A 22,107-nucleotide genomic window follows, 5' to 3' on the forward strand; every position below is an offset into this window, starting at 1 on the left:
GGAAATATGAGCTTTAATAAAACTATGTCTGTTGTAAATAACTATTCAAGCACAGTCATTTTTTTGCAAATTGCATGGGATATAGCTCAGTCTACTCGAAGCAAAGAATCACTCGGCGGGATAAATGCATCTTAGTCAGAAATAGATTAAAAGATACAGCTGAGCCATCAATAAGAACCAGATAGCGCAGTATTGTTTGCTGTTTGTTTTGAAGATGTAATTGCAGATCCCAGGATTTCAATAAATCTGTGCACATCATGGAAAGAATTGTAGAGAGGAACTGGGGCAACACGAAGAGCATTTGGTTCTCGCATGTCACACTGCAAAATAGAAAGGGAATGCTTAGTAAATTCAGGTCACTTCATATTTCTTTGTCAGGTTATATTTTTAAATGTCATTCTCGTCTTCATGGAGTTACAGCAAGGAAAAATAACTGGACTGACAAGGAGACATATGGAAAAATTTTGGGACTCCTAAGAAACTACCGTGAGGACCGTTATTGTGAAGAACAGAGCAAGGAGAGTGGTGTGTTGCCTAAAAAGGGTGCAAGGCTTAGGGTGGGTAGAACTCCAGCAGCGCCACTGAGTGCCTCCAAACGAGCTATCTCTTCTCCAGTCTGAAAAACCCCAACTCTCTCAGCCTGTCTTCATAGCAGAGGCGCTCCAGCCCCCTGATCATCTTCGTGGCCCTCCTCTGGACCTGCTCCAACAGGTCCATGTCCTTCTTATGTTGGGGGCTCCATAGCTGGACGCAGTACTGTAGGTGGGGTCTCACAAGAGCAGAGTAGAGGGGCAGAATCACCTCCCTCACCCTGCTGGCCACGCTTCTTTCAATGCAGCCCAGCATACGGTTGACTTTCTGGGCTGCCAGCACACATTGCCGGCTCATATTGAGCTTCTCATCAACCAACACCCCCAAGTCCTTCTCCTCAGGGCTGCTCTCCATCCATTCTCCGCCCAGACTCTATTTGTGCTTGGGATTGCCCTGACCCACGTGCAGGACATTGCACTTGGTCTTGTTGAACTTCATGAGGTTCACACAGGCCCACCTCTCATGCCTGTCCAGGTCCCTCTGGATGGTACCCCTTCCCTCCAGTGTGTCAACCGCACCACATAGCTTGGTGTCATCGGCAAACTTGCTGAGGGTGCACTCAGTCCCACTGCCCATGTCACCAACAAAGGAGTCCAGGAAGACTGGACATTCCTCAAGAAGGAAATCTTTAAGGCACAGGATCTGGCCATCCCCATGTGCCGTAAGATGAGCTGGTAGGGAAGAAGACCACCCTGGCTAAACCAAGAGCTTTGGCTGAAATTCAGGAAGAAAAAAGAAATTTTATGGCCTATGGAAGAAGGGGCAGGCCATTCAGAGAGACTACAAAGATTTTGTGAGGCTATGCAGGGAGAAAATTAGAAGGGCCAAAGCCCAACTAGGACTTAATCTGGCTACTGCCATAAAAGACAATAATTTTTTTTTCTATAAATAAATTAACAACAAAAGGAGGACTAAGAACAATCTCCATCCTTTATTGGATGAGGGGGGAAACATAGTGACCAAGGATGAGGAAAAGGCTGGGGTATTTAATGCCTTCATTGCCTCAGTCTTTAATAGTAAAACCAGTTGTTCTTTGGGTACCCAACCCCCTGTCCCCCAGGGACAGGGACAGGGAGCAGAATAAAGCCCCCATAATCCAAGAGGAAATAGTTAGTGAGCTAGTACACCACTTAGATGCACACAAGGCTATGCGGCAGGATGAGATGCATCCAAGGGTACTGAGGGAGCTATCAGAGGTGCTCACCAAACCACTTTCCATCATTTACCAGCAGTCCTGGTTAACCAGGGAGGTCCCAGTTGACTGGAGTTTAGCAAATGTGATGCCGATCTACAGGAAGGGCTGGAAGGAGGATACAGGGAATTACAGGCCTGTCCGTCTGACCTCGGTGCCAGGGAAAGTTACGGAGTAGATCATCTTGAGTGCCATCACAAGGCACATACAGGGAATCAGGTGATCAGGCCTGGTCAGCATGGGTTTATGAAAGTCAGGTCCTGCTTGACTAACCTGATCTCCTTCTATGACAAGGTGATCCGCCTAGCAGCTGAGGGAAAAGCTATGTATGTTGTTTACCTGGACTTTAGTAAAGCCTTTGACACCATTTCCCACAGCATTCTCCTGGAGAAACTGGCCACTCATGGCTTAGATGGGCATATGCTTCGCTGGGTAAAAAACTGGCTGGATGGCCGGGCCCAAAGAGTGGTGGTGAATGGAGTTAAATCCAGTCGATGGCTGGTCACAAATGATGTTCCCCAGGGCTCAGTATGGGAGCCAGTTCTGTTTATTGTCTTTATCAGTGATCTGGATGAAGGCATTGAGTGCATCCTCAGTAAGTCTGCAGATGACCCCAAGTTGGGCGGGAGTGTTGATCTGCTTGAGGGTAGGATGGCTTTACAGAGGGATCTGAACAGGCTGGATGGATGGGCCAAGGCCAATGGTATGAGGTTGTCCTGGTTTGAGGTAAAACAGGACCAATTCTGTTCAGTAATTTTACTTTTTAGCTGGGCCTCTTCTAACTACTGAAATGAACAGCACATTTTGCAGACACTGTTCACTCTCAGAGTGATCAGACCTATGTTTATAGCTGATGCCAAGGGATGGTATGCAGAGAGGCTCTTGCTTATCCTTACTGCTCTAACACCCAAGGGCAGCTCACTTTGTTATGTGCCCCGTTGGAGGGTCGGCAGTGGAAAAGCGTAGAAGGGTCCCACCTGCAGGGAGGAGCGGAGAGGACAGGTGACCCAAAACTGACCAGTGGGGTATTCCATCCCATCTGCCTCATGGTCAGTATAAAAGCTGAAGGATCAAAGGGTCAGCGCTCTTTCTTCAATGGCCAGCATCCGAGGAAGACTCTGCCTGTTCGTCTGCCTTTGACCGTGTTCCTGAATGTAGATCTGAAATCCAGTTCCTGTCCGTCACTGAGTCCCCTCTGGGACTGCCCCAGTGCCAGCCGGTGACAGGATTGTCATCCTGGGAGCTTGATATGATTTTGTATTTATTTCATTATTTTATTTTTGGTTTATTATTAATATTTAATTAAAGCAGTTTAGTTCCTTCTAAACTCGTAAGTCTCTTTTTACCCCATCTGCCTCTCTTTCTGAAGAGGGGTAGGGGGGAGTATCTGTTGCTCATCTGATGGCCGGTTCAGCCTAAACCACGACAAAGGTTCAACAAGGCCAAGTGCCGGGTCCTGCACTTGGGTCACAACAACCCCATGCAGTGCTACAGGCTTGGGGCAGAGTGGCTGGAAAGCTGCCTGGCAGAAAAGCACCTGGGGGTGTTGGTCAACCGCCAGCTGAATATATGCCAGTAGGATGCCCAGGTGGCAGAGCAGGTCAGTAGTATCCTGGCCTGTATCAGCAACAGTGTGGCCAGCAGGACTAGGGAAGCGATCATCCCCTGTACTCGGCACTGGTGAAGCCCCACCTAGAATACCGTGTTCTGTTTTGGGCCCCTCACTAGCGGCTGAGGGAATTGGGGTTGTTTAGCCTGGAGAAGAGGAGGCTGAGGGGACACCTTGTCACTCTCTACAACGACCTGAAAGGAGGTTGTAGAGAGGTGGGGGTCAACCTCTTCTCCCTAGTAAAAGGTGATAGGACAAGAGGAAGTGGCCTCAAGTTGTGTCAGGGGAGGTTTAGATTGGATATTGGGAAAAATTTCTTCACAGAAAGGCTTATCAAGCATTGGAACAGACTGCCCAGGGAAGTGGTGGAATCACTATCCCTGGAGGTATTTAAAAGGCAAGTTAGATGTAGTGCTGAGGGACATGGTTTAGAGGTAACTTGGCTGTGTTAGGTTAACAGCTGGACTTGGTGATCTTAAAGGTCTCTTCCAACTAAAACAATTCTATGATTCTATGTTAAACAGCACTGGTCCCAGTACTACAGGCACAAGTAATACCGCAGGGTGTGCAGTATTTTTCCTCAAACCCCTCTGTGAATTTGAACATTTTACAGAATAGAACAATCTCTCATATTTGAAGCATATTACTGCATCGCGAGGACAAGCCAACAGTGTAAGGCCCCTTGCCCTCTTAAAAGCAGCAGTTCCTGGAATTCCCTGGCAGCACCAAAACAGCAGCATATTTAGCCTGGAAGAGTTGCCCTTTGGGGACACAAGTCACCAGCAGAAATAAAACTCGTATATCATTTATATGGCGTTACGCTATCAGCCTCACCTCCCAGCACTTCTAAATCACCAAATGTACAGCCTTAAATTTCGCTTTTATTCTTTTTGAACGGTGCTCACCGGTAACGGTGCCATTAAATGTCACTGCCGTTCAGTGGCCTCTTTTTCTAAGTGCTAAAACACATGTTTAAGGAAATGGCAGCTTTCTTATTCCTCCCCCTTGATGCCTCACAAAGAGCAAGTGTTTGGCCATTTGCAGATCAGGAAAGGGACCGGTGGAGGTTCAGAGCTCCTTGTCATCATCAGGCTGTAGGTGTGCGAGTTGTGGCATTGTGGATGGCGAGCACCCTTTGAGGTCTCCTGGCTACCAGCACCCTTGGGTGGCACAGACCTCTTCATTGTGGTCTCTGGACTCATGCCTGAACCCACAGCAGAGGACCTGGACAAACACACTGAGCAGGGGAGACCTGTGCAGGCAGTACATTACGCTGACAGCTCTGATATACTCATATTTGTGTTTTTCCAGTGATTTGGTTTTCTTCTTTTTTTTCCTCTCCTGTTCAGGCCATCATCTTCAGATCCATAATGTGTCCCACCATAATGCACCCATAAAGCAGCTCTAACCTCAGTAGTGATTCCTAGGTGCTACTCACAGAACTACTGGAAACAGATCAACAGAGGACAATATACAGACTAACAAATATTTTATAAAATAATTCTACTTATTTGATTATTTACACAAGTAAAGACTGAGGATGCTATGTAAGCAATTTTCATCATTCCCAGGTTTTTGGGGGCTTATATGAGATTGTATTTGCATAAAAGCAAAATTATTACTTTGTTATGGAATAGGTTCACAAAACAGTGGATAAGAAGACAAAGTTTGATTTACTCACAGCTACTCCTCTCTTCTCTAGCTCCTTAAACACAGTTTTGATTGGAAGGGAAAAAAATAGCGTGAGTTGGCATCCTCTTTCCTCAGTTCGAGATGGTGTGATTATTTTCACGAAAGGCTTCCCTGGATTTGTTTTATCCTCACTGTAGTAATGTTTTATCAGGTATTCCAAGTAACCAGTGAGTAGAATGGATTTCCTTCTCAATGCTTTCATTGTAGTTTGACCAAAAACCTATAACGATTTTAAATCATTAGAATGATAACGTGTTGCTACAGAAAATAAAAAGGCAGTAAGGAAGACTAAAAGGATAGCAGATTTCTCTATATATTGTCACTGGATCAAGTGGCAATATCAGATAGATTTTATACATAAACACGGCAGGATTGGGCTTTTGAAAACACAAGATAATGTTATGTCTTTAGATAATGAAAGACATTTCTGTCTACTGTTAAAAAGTTTTACATACATCCATATCTGTATAAATGGACTTGCACACAAAAACAGTTTGCTATGAGAGCATTCATTTGCATGTCTGAAGAGGCTCCATAAATTCTCTATACATGCAACAGGGCTGCATGAAACTCAAAATCACGGGCAAGTTTTTCCTTGTATATACCTCAAGTAACAAAATCCAAGGGCCAGGACTGAAACATCATGACTAATCTGCAAATTCTTGTCTTTGAAAACACAAAATTTATACTAACTTACTGACTTCACTGCTTTAAGTCCTGTACAGGCTCTGTCTTTGTTAGTCCGCATGAAGAAAAAATATTCACTTGATTACGGCTTAGTATCTTTATGCTCTTACACAGCTACAAGGATTGAGCTGCAGAAACTCAAAACACCGTGAGAAGTGCAAAAGTGACCGCTTTAAAATGGCAATGCTATTTTGCCACACAGACAAGAACAAGCAATGCGGCAGAAGAGTTTGGGAGCAGGAGAAGGCAAGACAGCTTCTGCATGTGCTCTGGAAAGGCTCAGTTACAGGGAATAATGGAAAATGTGACCCTGAATACAATTTACCCTTGCCTTCCTCAAACCCTCCCTTTTCTTCTTCCCTCCTTCAGGGAAAAATGGTAAGACATAGACAGGCAAGTACCCAATAGTCACTTCAAATCAGATTCTGGCACATAAATGCAGTATCGCTGCTCATGGACAACTATGCCTCCACCGATTGCAGCTGCAAAATCAGAAGCAAGGCAGAGGTCCTGTATGAAGATCCGTGATCTTCGCTCTCAAGAAATCATTGCTTCACACTGAAGGAGTAACACTTTTAAGATTACTTATATCATACCCCAAAAGAGTATGTAAAGACGTAACTGAGAAATCCTACTCAAAATATAGCAAAGTCTGGTCTCCAGCAGCACCTGGAAATCACTCTTTTGTAGAATATCCCAAGTATTACTCCCTGATACTATTGCAGCCACTAGACACTGCATGAAACCAAAGGATTATCAAGCATTGGAACAGGCTGCCCAGGGAAATGGAATCGCCATCCCTGGAGATATTTAAAAGACGGGTAGATGTGGTGCTGAGGGACATGGTTTAGTGGTGGTTTTGGCTGTGTTATGTTAATGTTTGGACTCGATGTTCTTAGAGGTCTCTTCCAACCTAGACAATTCTATGATTCTCTGATTTTTCCGTGAAACAAAATATGGCTGCTGTAAGACAGACTTTGCACAGACACAGAGCTGTCACGGCAATGAATGTGACAGGGATCAGAGCCACCAGCAGTCACTATTTCTACAGGTGACCAAATATCTAGAGGTGCGTCCCTCACCACACAGGCAAGCAGAGCGTGCACACGACTATTCAGCACATTACTGGAGGTAAAATGGAGACCTGCCTCCTACACCTCTGGGTTTTGCAGCAGTATGAAGGATGGATCTCCTTAGGCTGCTTGCAAAAATCTGTTTGCTCAGGCTTTGTGCAAGGAATATTTGGCCTCCTGGGTGAAATTGTTGAAAAAGATCTTTTAAATGTGGCTGCAGAGCGCTCCCCTTTTTTCCATAAAAGGGAGCAGCTACCGCCATAACAGTCATTTTAAGCGTTATTGAGGAATAACATACATTAACACTTGCAGTTTTCATTGTTTCCATTGGAAACACTGCCTTCTGCTTAATGTGTCCCAGTGAAGGTGGCATGCAATTTCACCAGCCATCTCTTGCCAGACATGAAAACTATTTTGTTTCCCACTGTATTAGAGCAATTAGCACTGGGAAATCCTGGCTGTGCCAAAAGGTAATGCCGGCACGGAAAGGGGAGGCGATGGAAACGGCTCAGCCCTCATTGTTCGAGGCTCCCTGCAGTGGGCTAAATGACATCAACCCACACAAACTGGAGCACTGACAATCTGGGTCATAGCAGAACAGCTTTCAGCTTATCTCGGAGGTCACATAAAGTTTAAAAAAATATATTGGATGTTTAAGGACTAACAAAATAAATTGTCAGGCAGAACAAGAAGCATTGCTGTGCCCTTTGCAGTCCTTCAGCGTTGCATGTAAGCTGGAGAGAGCACAATTGGCAATTTTCTGACTTTGTTTGCTTAAGACACTGTTTTTTCAGCAAATAAAGAAGAGGGACATACAGCGTATGTACATTGCTCTTTGTTCCAGCATCAGCTTTGCCATGTCACTAACATTAATGGAATGCGAGCAGAAATAAATTTCTCCCATTTGCTGATGGCAAAATCTTGTTAACCAAGTCTGGCTTGAAAAACAGCTTAGGAAGAATTTTAATATAGTAGCATATGTAGCATGTAGTAGGGAAATCTATGTAAAACCATCCTTTTTAGCCCCAAAGACCTAAAGTCCTCTATTTCAGGGGTGAACCATCCATAAGAGAAATGCTGCTATGCCTGGATATGAAACACAATACCAGTAGTTTGAAGAAGAGCTGAGTGCTGAAGGCACACACAGGCTGAACTGTGCTCTCCAAGGCGGACCAAAGGGCTTTCAGCACATGGGTCACCTGTTCTTTGCCAGGAATGGATTAGCTCTGTATGGCAGGACTGCCCTTTCCATAGCAGCAATCTCAGTGATTCATAAAGAGATGAGTCAGAAATGGGGCTCTGCTCCTTTGGCCACCAAAAGAATAATGAAGACATGAAGAGTCTGGAGCTACACCACATTCATGAATTCCCCTTTTAGGAAGCATTCGCAGACAGCTTCTGCCTTTTCTGTTTGTAATAAAAGGGACTACATGGGAGGACAGGTCCCCAGAGCCACTGGTTCAATTGAGACTCCAGGACACCCAGTGGCCACATCCATTTTCTTTCATAAAGGAGGTAATTCTGTTTTGCCATGGGAAATATATGTAGAAACAACTCTGGATGGAACTTTTTAGAGTGACCTGCTTCCTTCCTAGGAAGATCTCTAACAGCATCCTTTGCATGAGTTGCACTGAGGCAACCCCTGAATATCTCTATGGGAAAAGCTGCTGTTTGTACTGAGCTCCTGAAAGCGGTGGGACACCTTGCTAGTGGTCGGGCTTGGAGGTGCAAACCTCGTGTATACTGGCTCCAACAGCAAACTTTGTGCGAACAGTGAAGGGGTGAGTATATTTATTAAAGGCCTTGATTTTTCAGGGTTGTAGGGTTATTTTGTTTGTTTTTCATCCCCCTCCCCCCCCCCCCCCCCCTTTTTTTTCCCCCCCTTCGCTTTTTATCTATTCTTCAATTATTTTTTTTTAATGGAGACAACAATAATACGCATGACATTCCTTTAACAATTTTATACTCTTAAATTCAGGCTCAAAGTAAAGCAATTACTTACCTCTAAACTAGCCTGCAGAGCACAGACCAGTAAAATTGGAGGATTCGATAACCGAAATCCATTAATTCCTTCACTTAGTTGTAATTCTGGAAAATGAATAACTTATATTAGTGTTTTTGATTTCTTCCTTTTAATGGATTGGACCTTATCTTGAAGTCCGTCCTCATGCAATAAAATATTTCACTAATGTGGCCTGGAGAAATCAGTCATTAAAAGGAAATAGTAATCTGTTCACAGCTAATACTGTTAACTTCGAGAGAAGCCCAATTTTATCCAGCAGAAGTCCTCATTAGCAGCTTCCTGGGAACTAGAGAACTGCAATTAATTTGTTAAAAACACCAAAATTAATTTGTTTAAAACCACCTTTACACTTGAATCTCTTTTCACACTGGCACAAACCAGAGAAATTCCAAGTCAGCAGAAGCACGCTCGTGCAGAGCCACGGTACACGAGCAGGGGAATCATGTTCCTTAACTTTATTAAACTGACGAGACACATGGGAGACTGCATATGCAGCCAAGTGTAGCTGCAGGCCACAGAGAAGTTGCATAGACTTTAGGCTGTGAAATTTCACAAAATCTATTTAATAAATCTATAAAGCCTCACTGTAAGTTCTGTGTCACCATTTATATTTCATGCTTCAGCACCAGAGCAAGAGGATGCTGTGGAGGAAATGCTTTTTATGCACAGCAGATTGGTTAATTTTATAATCATTGTTGCCCAACTTCTTCCCTATAAACCTCCCATGGAAATGAACAAACAATATTTTTCTTCTTTTAACAGTATTTCAAGGCAATTTGTGTTTCCTGCTGGCTTTCCATAGTGCCACTCTCTTCTATTTGGTCAGGAAACAAACAGCAGACTGAGGCTATTAGAGAAGTGTTCTTCAGCCAAAGTCCCATCAATAGCCAATGCCACAGAAAATTAAAAATATATTAAAAACAAAACAACCAATCAAACATCAAATCTCCTTTCTCCTCCTGATCTCTCAGGATATTCTCTCTGCTATACTTTAAAATGGAGCTGAACAGTCTAGCTGTCAGATTCGGAAAGGAGTCCTCATTTCATGTTGGGACAATAAATATTTAGTTATTTCAGAGCAGGTTTGGTTTTGTCTTACAACCCATCCTTCGCAAGTGCAACGGATTTGGAGGTGCTGAAACATAAGTGGGATTTCCTGACTTATGTCAGGTTGCCTTACCTTTATTTATGTAATTTCTCATTAACTCCAGCAGAACTAATCCTAAAGTAAGATATTACCCAAATGAAAGATAGCAGATTCTCGCTCCTCGGAGACTTATGTGTTTAATTCATTGACACACTTCGAAACTTTCATCCATATTCTACATCTGCGTTTTGAAGATATTTCAGCAAAATATCTAGAAGCAGACAGTCAGACACATATGCCCAGAGACCAAATTTACTCCCACTTTTATTTTAACTCCACTGTATCACATATTTGGGATGAGTTTAGCTTAATATCTTTAGCATGAGTGAAGAAATACAAAGTTCTATCCTTCCTAATCAAACTACTATGAAAGCAAAGCTGGTTACATATAAATACATGAAATAAGGTAAAAGTGAAAATGTAAAAGTACGTACTGTTTTCCATGAGGAATCGTGTCTTGAATTCATGACCCCACCAGCCGATTAGCCTAAGATTTTGTAAAGAAAGTAAATTAGTAACAGTCTTGGTATAATGTCTTTTCATTGAGATTTAAGAGTTAAGAAATATGTAAGTAAGATTAAGAAGTACATACATTTCTAATAATACACTATTTCTAACAATGACATAAAAATGCAATAAATTCTATGAATAGCTAGCACTAAAACCTTAATATTACTATTTGGAAATTTCTCTTTAACTGCTAATGATAAAATGTATCAGATATTTCAATTAACTATTGATTTCTAACAATAACCTTTTTGTACGAATTCGTTTCACAAAACAAATATAGAACAGAAATATTTCCACTTTCTTTTTTTTTTCCAAGACATTAAATTCAACCTTCCCTAAACTTAGTTTAATGAAAATTTAAATTTAAAAGGTGTTATAAAATCTGACTTAGTTCCACCAAGCAGAGGAGTTGGTGATGGACAGCAGACAACAGGGACTCAGAAGAAGGATTATGCGAGCATTGCCTTTTCGTTACTGTGAGATGGCAATCTGAATTCTGAGTAAACTTTTTTCTCCTGAACTGACCTTATTGTTAAAAAAAAATATCTTCCTTTAATATAAAAACCAAACCAGTATAATCCAAAAACGTTTTTTAAATCTTCTCCAAGAAATAAAAAACCCAAAATTTAAAAAAAAAATATTAAAAAAAAAAAAGAAAATTAAAGATCAATTACTTTGAAAATATTTTATACAAGGTTTTTAATTAAGGTGATATTCTATACTAGTGTTTTCATTTTCATTGAGAAATATACTCAAGAACATAACTATAAACAGTTTTCCAAAGCAGCTGTATGCACTGGATCACCTAGTGCCCAAGGCACCGCAGTTAAAGTCAATATTACAAAACCAGGGAGTCTCTCCTCACCTCCCTTGAGTTCTGTACTTCTTAACTCAGCACATGGTAACACTGGGGACTAATAACATCAGTACTACTTGACATTTCCCATGTATCAATGCTATCACAATATTAGGAAGTCACCACCTTCAGAGGTCAGGAGGGAGTCTGTGGTGTCCAGGACTGAACATATTTGACACCATTTCTCCCAAGGCTTTGCTGAGTTTTCTCTATGCCAGGTAGCAGAGCTGTTAGGAGTGAAGCCTGGCAAGTATTCAAAATTTGTAACAGTAAAAAAAAATCTATAAGTAAAATTCAGGGTAGCTCAGCCTTCCTGGAAGTAAACGAGGACAAAGAAAGGCATTGCCCCTCTCTAAAGCAGGGCACTTCTTTGCAGTATTCTTAAAAGAGCTTAGCTCTGCAGAATTAAGACCACATTTGAGTTAAAGACTTGTTATATGAATACCGTTACACCGTGGTGTAAAATAAAGTACTTCGTATTTCTGTATAACAACATAGGTTTTATGTTTACTTCTATGAAGGGCTCTGAGCTGCATCCAAACATAGCGTATACAGAAAAAGCATGCTTTTTTCTTTATTGCTATGCGATGTTTTTATTATTCTAAGACCCATGAAAATCAATAGTGCAATATACATTCATTTCAAATGAGATATTACATTGCCAAAATGAATATACCCCAAATAAAGTATAATGCAGCTTCTGCCCAAGTGACTCAGTTACTGATGCTTTGAATCATAAAAAAAAATCCAGCTATTTAATATGAACTGTATAATATAAAGAGAACATTTTATGATAAAACCTGAATATTGTATGTTCCTACAACATACTACTAATGTCAATGGCATGAACATTCCATGAATTCCAGAAGTTTTAAACAGAAAAAATATCCACTACAAATATAACATTTGGACTATTACTCTGTAACACGGAGAAAACAATAGTCTTTGGACCACATCCTAAGGTCAAAGGCAAAATAAACGTCAACCAGAATATTACCCAGGCAGAGCCTGGCGAAAAGCATTCTGGTTGTATTTTGAATGCTCAAAACTTGCTATCTCTGAAGCTGGCTTAAAACCAGACCTCTGCTGCAGCGCCACGTTTGCAACTTGGAAACTGAAATTTCAGAACTTTTCCAAAATGACAGAATGAAGGATTTTTTAAAAGACAGTTTTAGCTTGTCTTGCCCTTTCCTACCATAACTTTGACAATTTGCTTTTTCTTTTTTTTCCTTTTTGGCTGTGCTAGAACTTCAGAGGTGTCACTACAGGATGTGCACTTTGAGGCAGCTCTGGTCCTACACTCTCATTGATCTAATGGTCCATATGGATGTCGCATTATTTGACATTTAAGTTGACAGGCTTCAAAGTGTGGAAATTAACAAAATCTTTACAAATTAACAATTTGCTGCTTACAATTTTCTGTGTAAATTTTGAAATGAAGGTTACCACTGCTATGCCAAATTTCAACCTGTTATGATGGGAAATAGCTAAGGTGTTAAACCTCAAACATAAGGCTTTATAAATGCTCGCTAAAAATAATAGGCAATAAAACTGCACATTAAGATACTGCAGTAAAATTTCTTATTAAAGAGTTGTTACTCTGCATGCAAAATGAGTAGTTTGAAATGCAGTCACCATTTTGACTACAGCTTCAAAAACAAAGGCACCAAGATCTAAGTTGATTTTGAATTCCAAACCGTCATCTTTGCAAAACGCATAATGTGGAAGGATCTGAAAAGCCTTATATGATGTGCTTGGGGTTAAAAACACCTCAAAATTGTTTGTAAGTGGACTCGAGAGTTACAGCATTTTTATTACAGTTAAAACCCATTTTGTGAAGTATTTTAAAAAGCAGCGTCTGGGGAGAAAAGGGTCTAATTTTGCAAATGTTCCACTATAAACCTCTGAGAACAACGTTTTACTGGTCACTGCCCATTATGTGTAAACGTATCCAAACTGAGCACTTGTCTTGTTTTAGCACAGCACTAATCAAAATGGTTATCCCAGAGACAGCCGGCTTGTGGTGTGTGCCCGGATGGCATCCTGCTGCCAGTCCCAGGTACCCACGGTCCCCCATGGCTGCTCAGCAGAGGTGCTCCTGGAACACCTCTTTGGCTATCATCTCTCCATCCAGCGGCAAAAGCAAACATTAAATCCATTGCAATCATGCCAAAAAGAAGAGTAAATTAGCACCCGATCGGCTGAGGCTTTTTCTGTGAGGAGTGTGAGTTCCGACAACCCCGCTTCTATAATAAATTTTAAAGTAGATAACACATTATTCTATTTTATCCCTCGAATAAAACCCGCGTCCTCATGGTTTGACAGCCCTGAGACTTTCCCGGGGAGTTCTGCAGCTTTCCAGTCTATGCACAGAAGTAGCTTTTAAATATGACACATAAAATTTAAAGCAAACTGTTACTAGCTCGATTCCATGAAACAAGCAGGCCTACATGAAATATTGCTGCGAGGTTTTCAAATTCCTTATTTTTACCCCAAAATGTTCCCTTATGCTACAAATTAATGAACAAAGATTTGCTGGGTTGGAAAATGACTCCAGAAAGGAGCAGTATCTTCTCATTTAGTCATACTCCCTTGAAGGGCCTTTACACCAGGGAACAATCCTTTCAATAAGTACTTTTATTTAGCTCATTTTCCTCCTTCATATCTGTCTGTGTTAGACTGAAGTGCTGGTTGTTCATAACGTGAGCCGTATCGTTTGTAGTTGCATTAATGATGCAAGAATGCGGGATATAATGATCATGATGTATGTGCAGTCTAAACATCAAAGAAGATCCAGTTAAAGAACACAGAAAAAATACAAAAAAAAATCCTTTGACCTTTGCTTCGCAGTTACAGATGATCATGCTACTCATTCATAATTTACAGCCTGAAGCAACGTGGGTCTCATTTCCCTTCTCAGCAAGGAAAAAAAAGGTAGTGACACAGAAAAAAACAGGGAAATACTACTAATGTGCCCCTACTTTTACAATCCAGGGCAATGCGCTGGAAGTATCCTGTCATTATATTGTGTGAGAAAACATTTTACATCCATGAGAAAGCGTGTTGAAAAGCTACAACAGGAATGCAGTGTGAAATTAATAATACTTTATTTTACATTTGCCCACTTCACTGGGCATGGAACAGTTTGTCTTCCTTCCATTATCAGGTCACAATGCTACCTAGAAATTTCCTATTCATTAGTTAGATTAAATCTATATTAGGAGCATATACCAGCAAAGCATGCTATGTTCGTGAAACCATGGACTAAGCTAAATCATAAACAGGCAGTTTTGGGGCGGTCTGTGCCCACAAAGCAGCTGATGTAGCTGCTGCGTGGCAGCTAAGCTCTTCATTCACACATCGCTTTATTTTTGCAAAAAAAGCTCCAGATGTTGGCAAAGATTTGTTTGAGTTTTCATGCTACTGTTCTAACTATGAGTAAGAATCAGCTTTGAGGAGTTAATGAGATGTCTTTCTGCTCCCACAGTCTATTACACAGAATTCAGGCAGATGTTGGGCTACGTCTGTGAAGGCAGACTCGTGCAGGATAGAGAACGAAATGGAGCACATCCACAGCACATCCATTCCCTCTGCTTATGCCTCACAACACCTTTAAGACCTATAACAGACAACGAAGAGGCACAGTAGAGTTTGGCACAGGCTTACAGAACAGAAGTGAAGTGTGTCTCCAATATCCCTCCATCAGCAGGAAATGTGTTAAGTAAAAAACCCACTAGGTCTCAGGAATTAGACTTCAAAAGAATACAGAAAGCCTGGAGGCTGGAGCCAGCCTGAAGCTAGGAGCAAACTACATCTGACCTCAGCCACAGTGATCTGACCATGTTTGACAAGAATCCTGCTGCCTAGGAGAGTGTTGTGGTACCACACCAATGGTGCCACATCCAGAGCCCAGTTCTGCCCAGTTTTCGTGGTTCAACGGTACAGCCAGCTCCTAAACACCAAAAGTATTCCTTAACATGCCTTACATTGATCTATGTATGTCCAACTCAGCTGAAAGTACTGTTCCAAACCTTGAAGTACATTTCTCCAGTGTCCTGGGCTCCACATAGCACAATACAGATAGACAAAGTAGCCGGGACTCTGGTCCTGAGCAGGAACATCTCCTAATGCTGCTGCATTCAGACAAAAGTCAATCCCAGAAACCAAACTCATATAAACAGTTGCATCACCCCCTCTAAGCCACCTCACTCTTACTCGGATTTTTGAACGGCTCTCCACAAACTCACCCAAACTCCACACTCCACAAACAGGCTTGACAGGTGGGGCACAGCCTTTGCATTCCACTCTGCATTAATTTTATTGAAGATTCCTAATTGCAATTTTTTTTTTTTTATGTTTAGTGTAATTTTTATTGCATTAATTTTCTTGCAAGCACATGAGCATGATTGTGCTTTTTTGGATTCAACACCAAAATTCAGAATAAATAGCAAGAATGACACACACACACCCAAAGAAAGCAGAAAAAAACATTCGTTGCTTTACATAGCAAATTTTTGACTCATTGACTAGAGTTTGAGAAGGAGTTTCAATTTTCTTTGCTATCACAGACTTGTCTGATCATGGATGAGTCATTTAGTCTTTCCATGCCTCAAGCCCTCATCTCTAGAAATGCTGCTCAGTGCTGCCCTAACTCTCTGGTGAGTTGTGTGAATATATTTGTTAAAATATTTTCACATACTTAGAAATGAGGACCATGAAAGAATGGAGAAAAAGATTTTCTTAGAGTATCTTATACTGGATTTTTTTGAAATACAGATAGGGAAAGGGGATTTGAAGGTATTGACCGATGCCACTGGATTTTTTTCCCCTCTTCTCAGCCTTTCCCCAAATTATCCTCTCAGGCTCAAAAGTTGTTTCCAGTGTCAGGTTTTTGTTGAGTTCAGAATTTAATATTTTTCTTGATCCATGTCACCTAACTGGCGCTTACATCAAAAAAAAAAAAAAGAAAGAAAAAAATAATCAACATTTCTATTGCTTAATTCCACATGGTGTTTTATAGCTGTGCTGAAACAAAACTGAAGCCCAAGTGGATGGACAATGTTATTCTACTGCAACTCCGTCCTCTCCATGCTGGGCACCACAGCAAGGTCCTGCTCTGACCCAGGGCTCCCCTGTTGACAGCTCTCTGGAAGGGAGAAAAATACTTCACATAATATTTGGTGTGGTGATGAGGGGTCTGTTTAATCAAAACAAAGAATAATTGAAAAGTGACTCCCAGTTTCATCACTGAAACGTAGAATTCAAAGATTTTAACCCTCCTGTGTAGGCAAAATTCTTCATATACTGCGAAGCTGTCAGTTATGGAGTGTACTTCATAGTGTATATATATATATATACACACGGGCTAGGATTTACTTGGGGGATTAAGGGAGTTAGCAGCTAGCCCCTGTTGGAGTCTAGCAATATTTGGAAACCTAACTCTCACTGTCTCCTTCAGAAAACCTTGCCAAGATTGCCAGAAGCTATATTTAAAGCCTCTTTTTTTTTTTTTTCCCCTCCCTTATATCTATTTAGATATCCTTTATCCCAAATGGTAAGATTGGACTTCTTTCATTATTCTCTTCTGTGCAATGTCCGTTGTTCATTTTAAGTAGGATCTGTTGTTAGACTTTGAAAAGCTTTTGAAGCCCAGGTAATTATTAGCCTCAGACTTCTGTGGTTTTGGACTTGTACATACTCTGATGCTTTCCTTACCCTTTTCAACTCATTACAAATGTTTCCTAATTATTAAGCATATGTGACTTGTGAGCGATGTCATACATTATTAATGGGCCAGTCTCTTAGAACTCAGTGGAAAAAAATCAAAAATCCTTATGAAAAGTTGCTACTGTGAAAGTAGTAACTTTTCATATTTAATATCAATGAGGCTTTACTTTGTCAAAAGACCAAAGTAATATGATTGTATTAGAGGCTAATAGCATGACATTTTTCTTCTGTTAAGTAGCTTGCATTTTCAGCACCATCTGAAGGGAGATAATTTTTCTCCTCTATTTTGAGGCTTGTCTTGGTTAAAAAATAGCCAAATTCACTTTCTGCCTAGCAGCGAATTTTAACAGCAAAGACCAAAATCCCCAAAAGAACAGTTTCATAATCTAAACAATGACACCTAACTGTGCAACTGCAATGGGTGAAAATAAGAAAACTCTAGATTTGGGCAATCGTCCTTTTTCCAAAAGTGGCTGGGCAGCTCTCAGCTCCCGGAGCTTTGCTGTTCTCCGAGGTGGGGAATGTAATGCAACTGTTGCCAAAATTAGAGACACTCTTGGGTGAAAACCTAGGCTGTTTGGTCAATCAAGTGCAAGGTGATTTACAGCTGATAGGTATTTGAAGACAGAGGGTACACACGCTCTTCTTGAATTGATTTTTTCCTTGTTAGTCTTTTAGACTCAACACAAGTGGGAATACACCAATTTCAACATGTCCCTCCACATTACCCCTCCAGGTCAAAACAAAAGGAGATTGAGTTCACTTTTGTAGCAGGAAACAAGTTGCTGTGATCGGGGCATGAGAAAGAGAAATGGCTGCAATGCTGCGAATCCAATCAGGGCCCCTTGGAGTCGCACAGAGCTCTCCACCAAACCTCTAAGGCGCTTGCGATGAGGGATGATAATTTCATTCGCCGTGATCAGGAAAAAGAAAGGTATGATCAAGCCGCAGTCAAAATTGGAGCCTAAATTAAATCCCGGGAAAAGATCTCACAAAAAACAACCCCTCTAAGGCTAATGAAGTTGAATTAAAAACTGTTAAATCAGCTTACGAACAACTATTATCACAAAGTGCTCGTATATCACTTCCACTAGCCAAATATCAGATATATGAAAAGGGGGAATACAGCCAGCAGTACGTTAGCATATTTAGTAAGGGGAATCAAATATTCTGCCTAACACCAGAAATTAAAAATCAAGCAGGGAGCCAATTTACTCATAGAGATATTAATAAAGTTCTCAGAGATTTTTATAAAGTATTGAATAGTTCCCAATTATATTATGGTGATAAAAACCAGTATATTACATTCTTTAAGAATTCAGTAATTTTTTCTAGGCTGTTTCAAATAGATTAAATTAAACAAGAAGCAAAAGCAACAATCCCTTCTAGACGTACTTTTAAATGTGAATTCTGACTTAAAGGAGACTTGGGTGGTTTTGATTACAATGATGCATTTACTGAACTGCACAGTCTCCTCAGTCCCTTGAATGAGTCTTTGAGGGGATGATATCTGGATGGATTTGTAAATAATACATGTATCAAACTGAACTATAATATAAAAATTTTAAGATCTGGGAAGTTGCGCTTCCTCAGGTCTTTGTTGTTTTTGAATACAGTAATCACAATATTAATGCAAGACCTTTATCATACTAGAATCCTTATTAGCTAAAACATAAGAGTTATCACCTCTGCTCTTTGCCTGAAACAAGAAGCAAACCACATTAGATGAGGTTTTTTTGGTTTTTTTCAATGCCAGTGGCTGGAACTAATTGAATTCAAAGTTTTAAGTGTCAGCAAAGTTGCCGCAGAGTCCCGTAGTTGTGTTACAGAACATTTACTAACACTAAGTGATATTCAAGGAGAAAAGAACTCAAAAGGTGTTTATTGAGCTGAAGTCTAAGATACGAAATCATGAAGAGAGAACAGAAATGGGTATCTTTCAGACTTATCTTAGAGAGTCCCTCCTCAAAAAGTTGAAATTTCATCCATCACTAGAAAACATGAGAGAAATGTGACTTAGGCACCTTTCTTTACAGGGCTGTAGTTGCCCTGATTTTCAGTAGCACATAAACCACCAGTATTTTGGGCCCTAAAATATGTTTGACACAAGTTCAAATGCTTGACATGAGGTCCAATACACATATGTCAAATGTTTGACACGAGATCCAACACTGGTTTCAGGAGCCCCCAAGCACTTCTCACTGCAGAAGCAGGTGAGAAGCCTTCGGATAAGGATGCTTATATGGGCTTATTCTTGTGTCACAAACTACCTGTATCTGCAGCACCAACCACCAACACACACTGATAGAATATCTCTGCACTTGCTTACAATGGGTTGCTGGAAAGTCAAGTCAGAAAACTGTCAATGAAAACAGAGGGATGCTGAAAAACTAGATTAAGTTAGGAAATTATTAGATTTCTGTTCAATAAAATTTACACAGCTAAAGAAATAAATAATTCTTCACTTCAAAGACCTGTTTTTCGTGCCATGGGACAGAAAGAACCTACAAGTTTCCCAAGAGAGTTGCACTGGTGTGATTAGCTCCCGGGCTTAATGCTGAGAAACTAGAAGAAGGAAGGAAGCGGCTAAGAGAGGGTTACAGCGTCCTTCCCAGCTGCTCAACGGCAACTGAGTTGGGGCCACAATGAGTGAGCACCGATTTGTGTCCCAGACCAAAACTGTTGCTGTAGCTGCCCTATGATTTCCACACAGTAGGAGGCAGCAAGAGGCACCTGCCAGCAAGTGCTGCCAACGACTTTAACGGCAAATGAGGAGCAGTGACTGTGATAGTAAGAACTTACCATCAGAAACAAACAACAAATGTGTGAAATATTTCACAAATGGAAAGTGAGAGCAAGGATGTCTTGAAGCAAGTGGGAAAGAAGAAACGTTATATGTCGTGAAGATCTCTAAGAAGCTGCTGACTCAAAGGTGTATAGAGATTGGCAAGAAGTAAAGGTCAGCAGGATGTGGACTAACCAAGAAAGGAGCTGGTGTGGGGGCAAAAGAAATGATCCAGCTTGCCCACAACAATGGTGAAGATAAAATAGATTTAACTAAGGGAACCCAAGGAAAAAGAAAAATATGATGTTGTATGCCCTGGTGAGACCATCTTCTCCTGGCTGAGCATTGGAGAGATAAAGATTCAGACAGGAGAAAGAGGGGGTATGAGGACCAGAAACCCCATGAACAAGTGGAAACAAATAAACACAGGAGGTAAACCAAGCAAAAAAGAAAACCCATACAAAGTTCCTCCGGTGCACACACACAGCAAACCAACTTTGCAAGTAATAAAGAGGCTGAATTATTTCCTTAACCTGGGTAACGACCTTCCAATTACCTTTAAAAATGCTTATGGTTTGAATCAGGTACTGGCTGTGATATGAATCACAATATGAGCTGTATGCATGATCCCAGAGCTGCGGCTAAAGCCAGAGAGGCGTTCAGCCAGGACAGGGACACGAATAGCTCTGAGAGACATGAAGTGTGGGAGACCCCATCTGAACCAGTAACTGACAATTACAGGAATATACTCCAGGGGACACAAACGGGGGAAAAAAGGTAACTGTATTAATGGCAAAAAAGCATAATGTCTATTGCTGGTTCTTTCAGCTTCGAGCAACTTCAAGGCATACCGTGATCTCGAAGCACATTCAGTAAGGAAAAATTAGAAACAATTCCCCACTGTGGGCTAATGAACTAATACAAAAGCATGAGCAAATCTCATTTTTAAAGGACGTGTAGACTACAGCTTTAATTGAGAATCTTAGAAGAAAAGCTTCATAGAAAGTACCAAAAGTGGGAATCTGAAGTAGAAAAAGTGAAAAATGATCAAATACAGAAAGTGAGTCAACATCTAGTAGGAAATCCCAAATGCAAAATTGCATTAGTTCCAGCACATTTCTGCACAGAGCTAAACGAGGTCTTAGTGGAAATGGTAGAAGATTTACTTGATGGTTTTTGTTGAAAATAAAATTTTTCCTCCCTATGATAGAAAAGTTCTGTGATGTGAATACAGAAACATACAGATTGAGATAAGTATAAGAGGAGATATAATGTCTCTGTTTGTTACTAATTAAAAAGGCAGGCAAAGGCGGCTTCCTTTCCATTTTGTTAAAGGTGTGTGACACCAGCTGTAGTGTTACACCTCTGGAAGTTCATTCAGCCTTCTCTTATTGGGAAAAAATCAAGACACAACCAAGTGCTTTTAAAACCACCTGTCTCAAAGTGGAGGACTGAGGCACAAAGAGCAGGCAGCTAACAACGCGTCCTTTGAAGCGGAGGAAAAAATCACAGCAACCATACAGACTCCGAGGAGAGCCCCAGGATCTCTTCCTTACTAGTTAACGGGGATGCAAGAGTTGCCCCCAGGCTACATTCACCTTTCCATCAGGCTAAGCCTGTTGGGTTCCTTTCATATGTTGAAGCAGTTGTGTCTTACACCATCTGATGAGAAAAGCTAGAGGCGGCAGATGGGAAACCACATCCGCAAGGAACAAAGACACCTCCCCCTCGTTTCTGAGGCTGGGAGTGGGAAAGGGCCATGGCAGAGCAGACTAAGCGGTGTATGTCCCATCAGCATGGTTCAGAAGGAGAAATGCAGGAGAAATTTGAATCTGCTCAGATCTAACACGTAAACTCAGCAGTTTAGTGTTGGATTACTGAAGAATGAATACCATTAAAGACCTATTGCAAGAATTGACCATCCTCAGCCTTAAAACAAAAACTATTTTTTAAAAAGGCTGTGACAAACCTCATGTTTTAAATTATGTTTCTTCATATTGTTGGTGGAGTTTTGGACAAAAGAAAGAGCAAGTTGTCAGGCAAAGATTTAAATGTACATAAAACCTCCAAATCTGCACCCACCAAACACACCTATGCTATAAATACTACTTTGGAGAAGATACGACTCATAAAAGCTAAGTGCTTTTGTTTGCTTGTTTATCTCCACTTATCCCAGGGTTTTGATGCCTTGAGAACAGGCATGAAAAGCAGGAAT

At 41.0% G+C, this 22,107-nt stretch overlaps 1 protein-coding gene across 1 annotated transcript in view; it reads right to left on the reverse strand.

Moving 5' to 3' along the window:
* KYNU (kynureninase) overlaps positions 1-22,107 on the reverse strand; it is a 59,526-nt gene continuing 37,419 nt past the window's right edge. Inside the window, exons 10-13 of the mRNA XM_009891703.1 lie at positions 10,449-10,501; positions 8,847-8,932; positions 5,074-5,304; positions 1-320 (exon numbers count right to left, since the gene is read on the reverse strand). Coding sequence (XP_009890005.1) covers positions 168-320; positions 5,074-5,304; positions 8,847-8,932; positions 10,449-10,501 — 523 coding nt within the window. The 3' untranslated portion in view covers positions 1-167. The remainder of the gene's footprint in view (positions 321-5,073; positions 5,305-8,846; positions 8,933-10,448; positions 10,502-22,107) is intronic.

Source organism: Charadrius vociferus, unplaced genomic scaffold (assembly GCF_000708025.1).
Source record: "Charadrius vociferus isolate BGI_N301 unplaced genomic scaffold, ASM70802v2 scaffold109, whole genome shotgun sequence".
NCBI lineage: Eukaryota > Metazoa > Chordata > Aves > Charadriiformes > Charadriidae > Charadrius > Charadrius vociferus.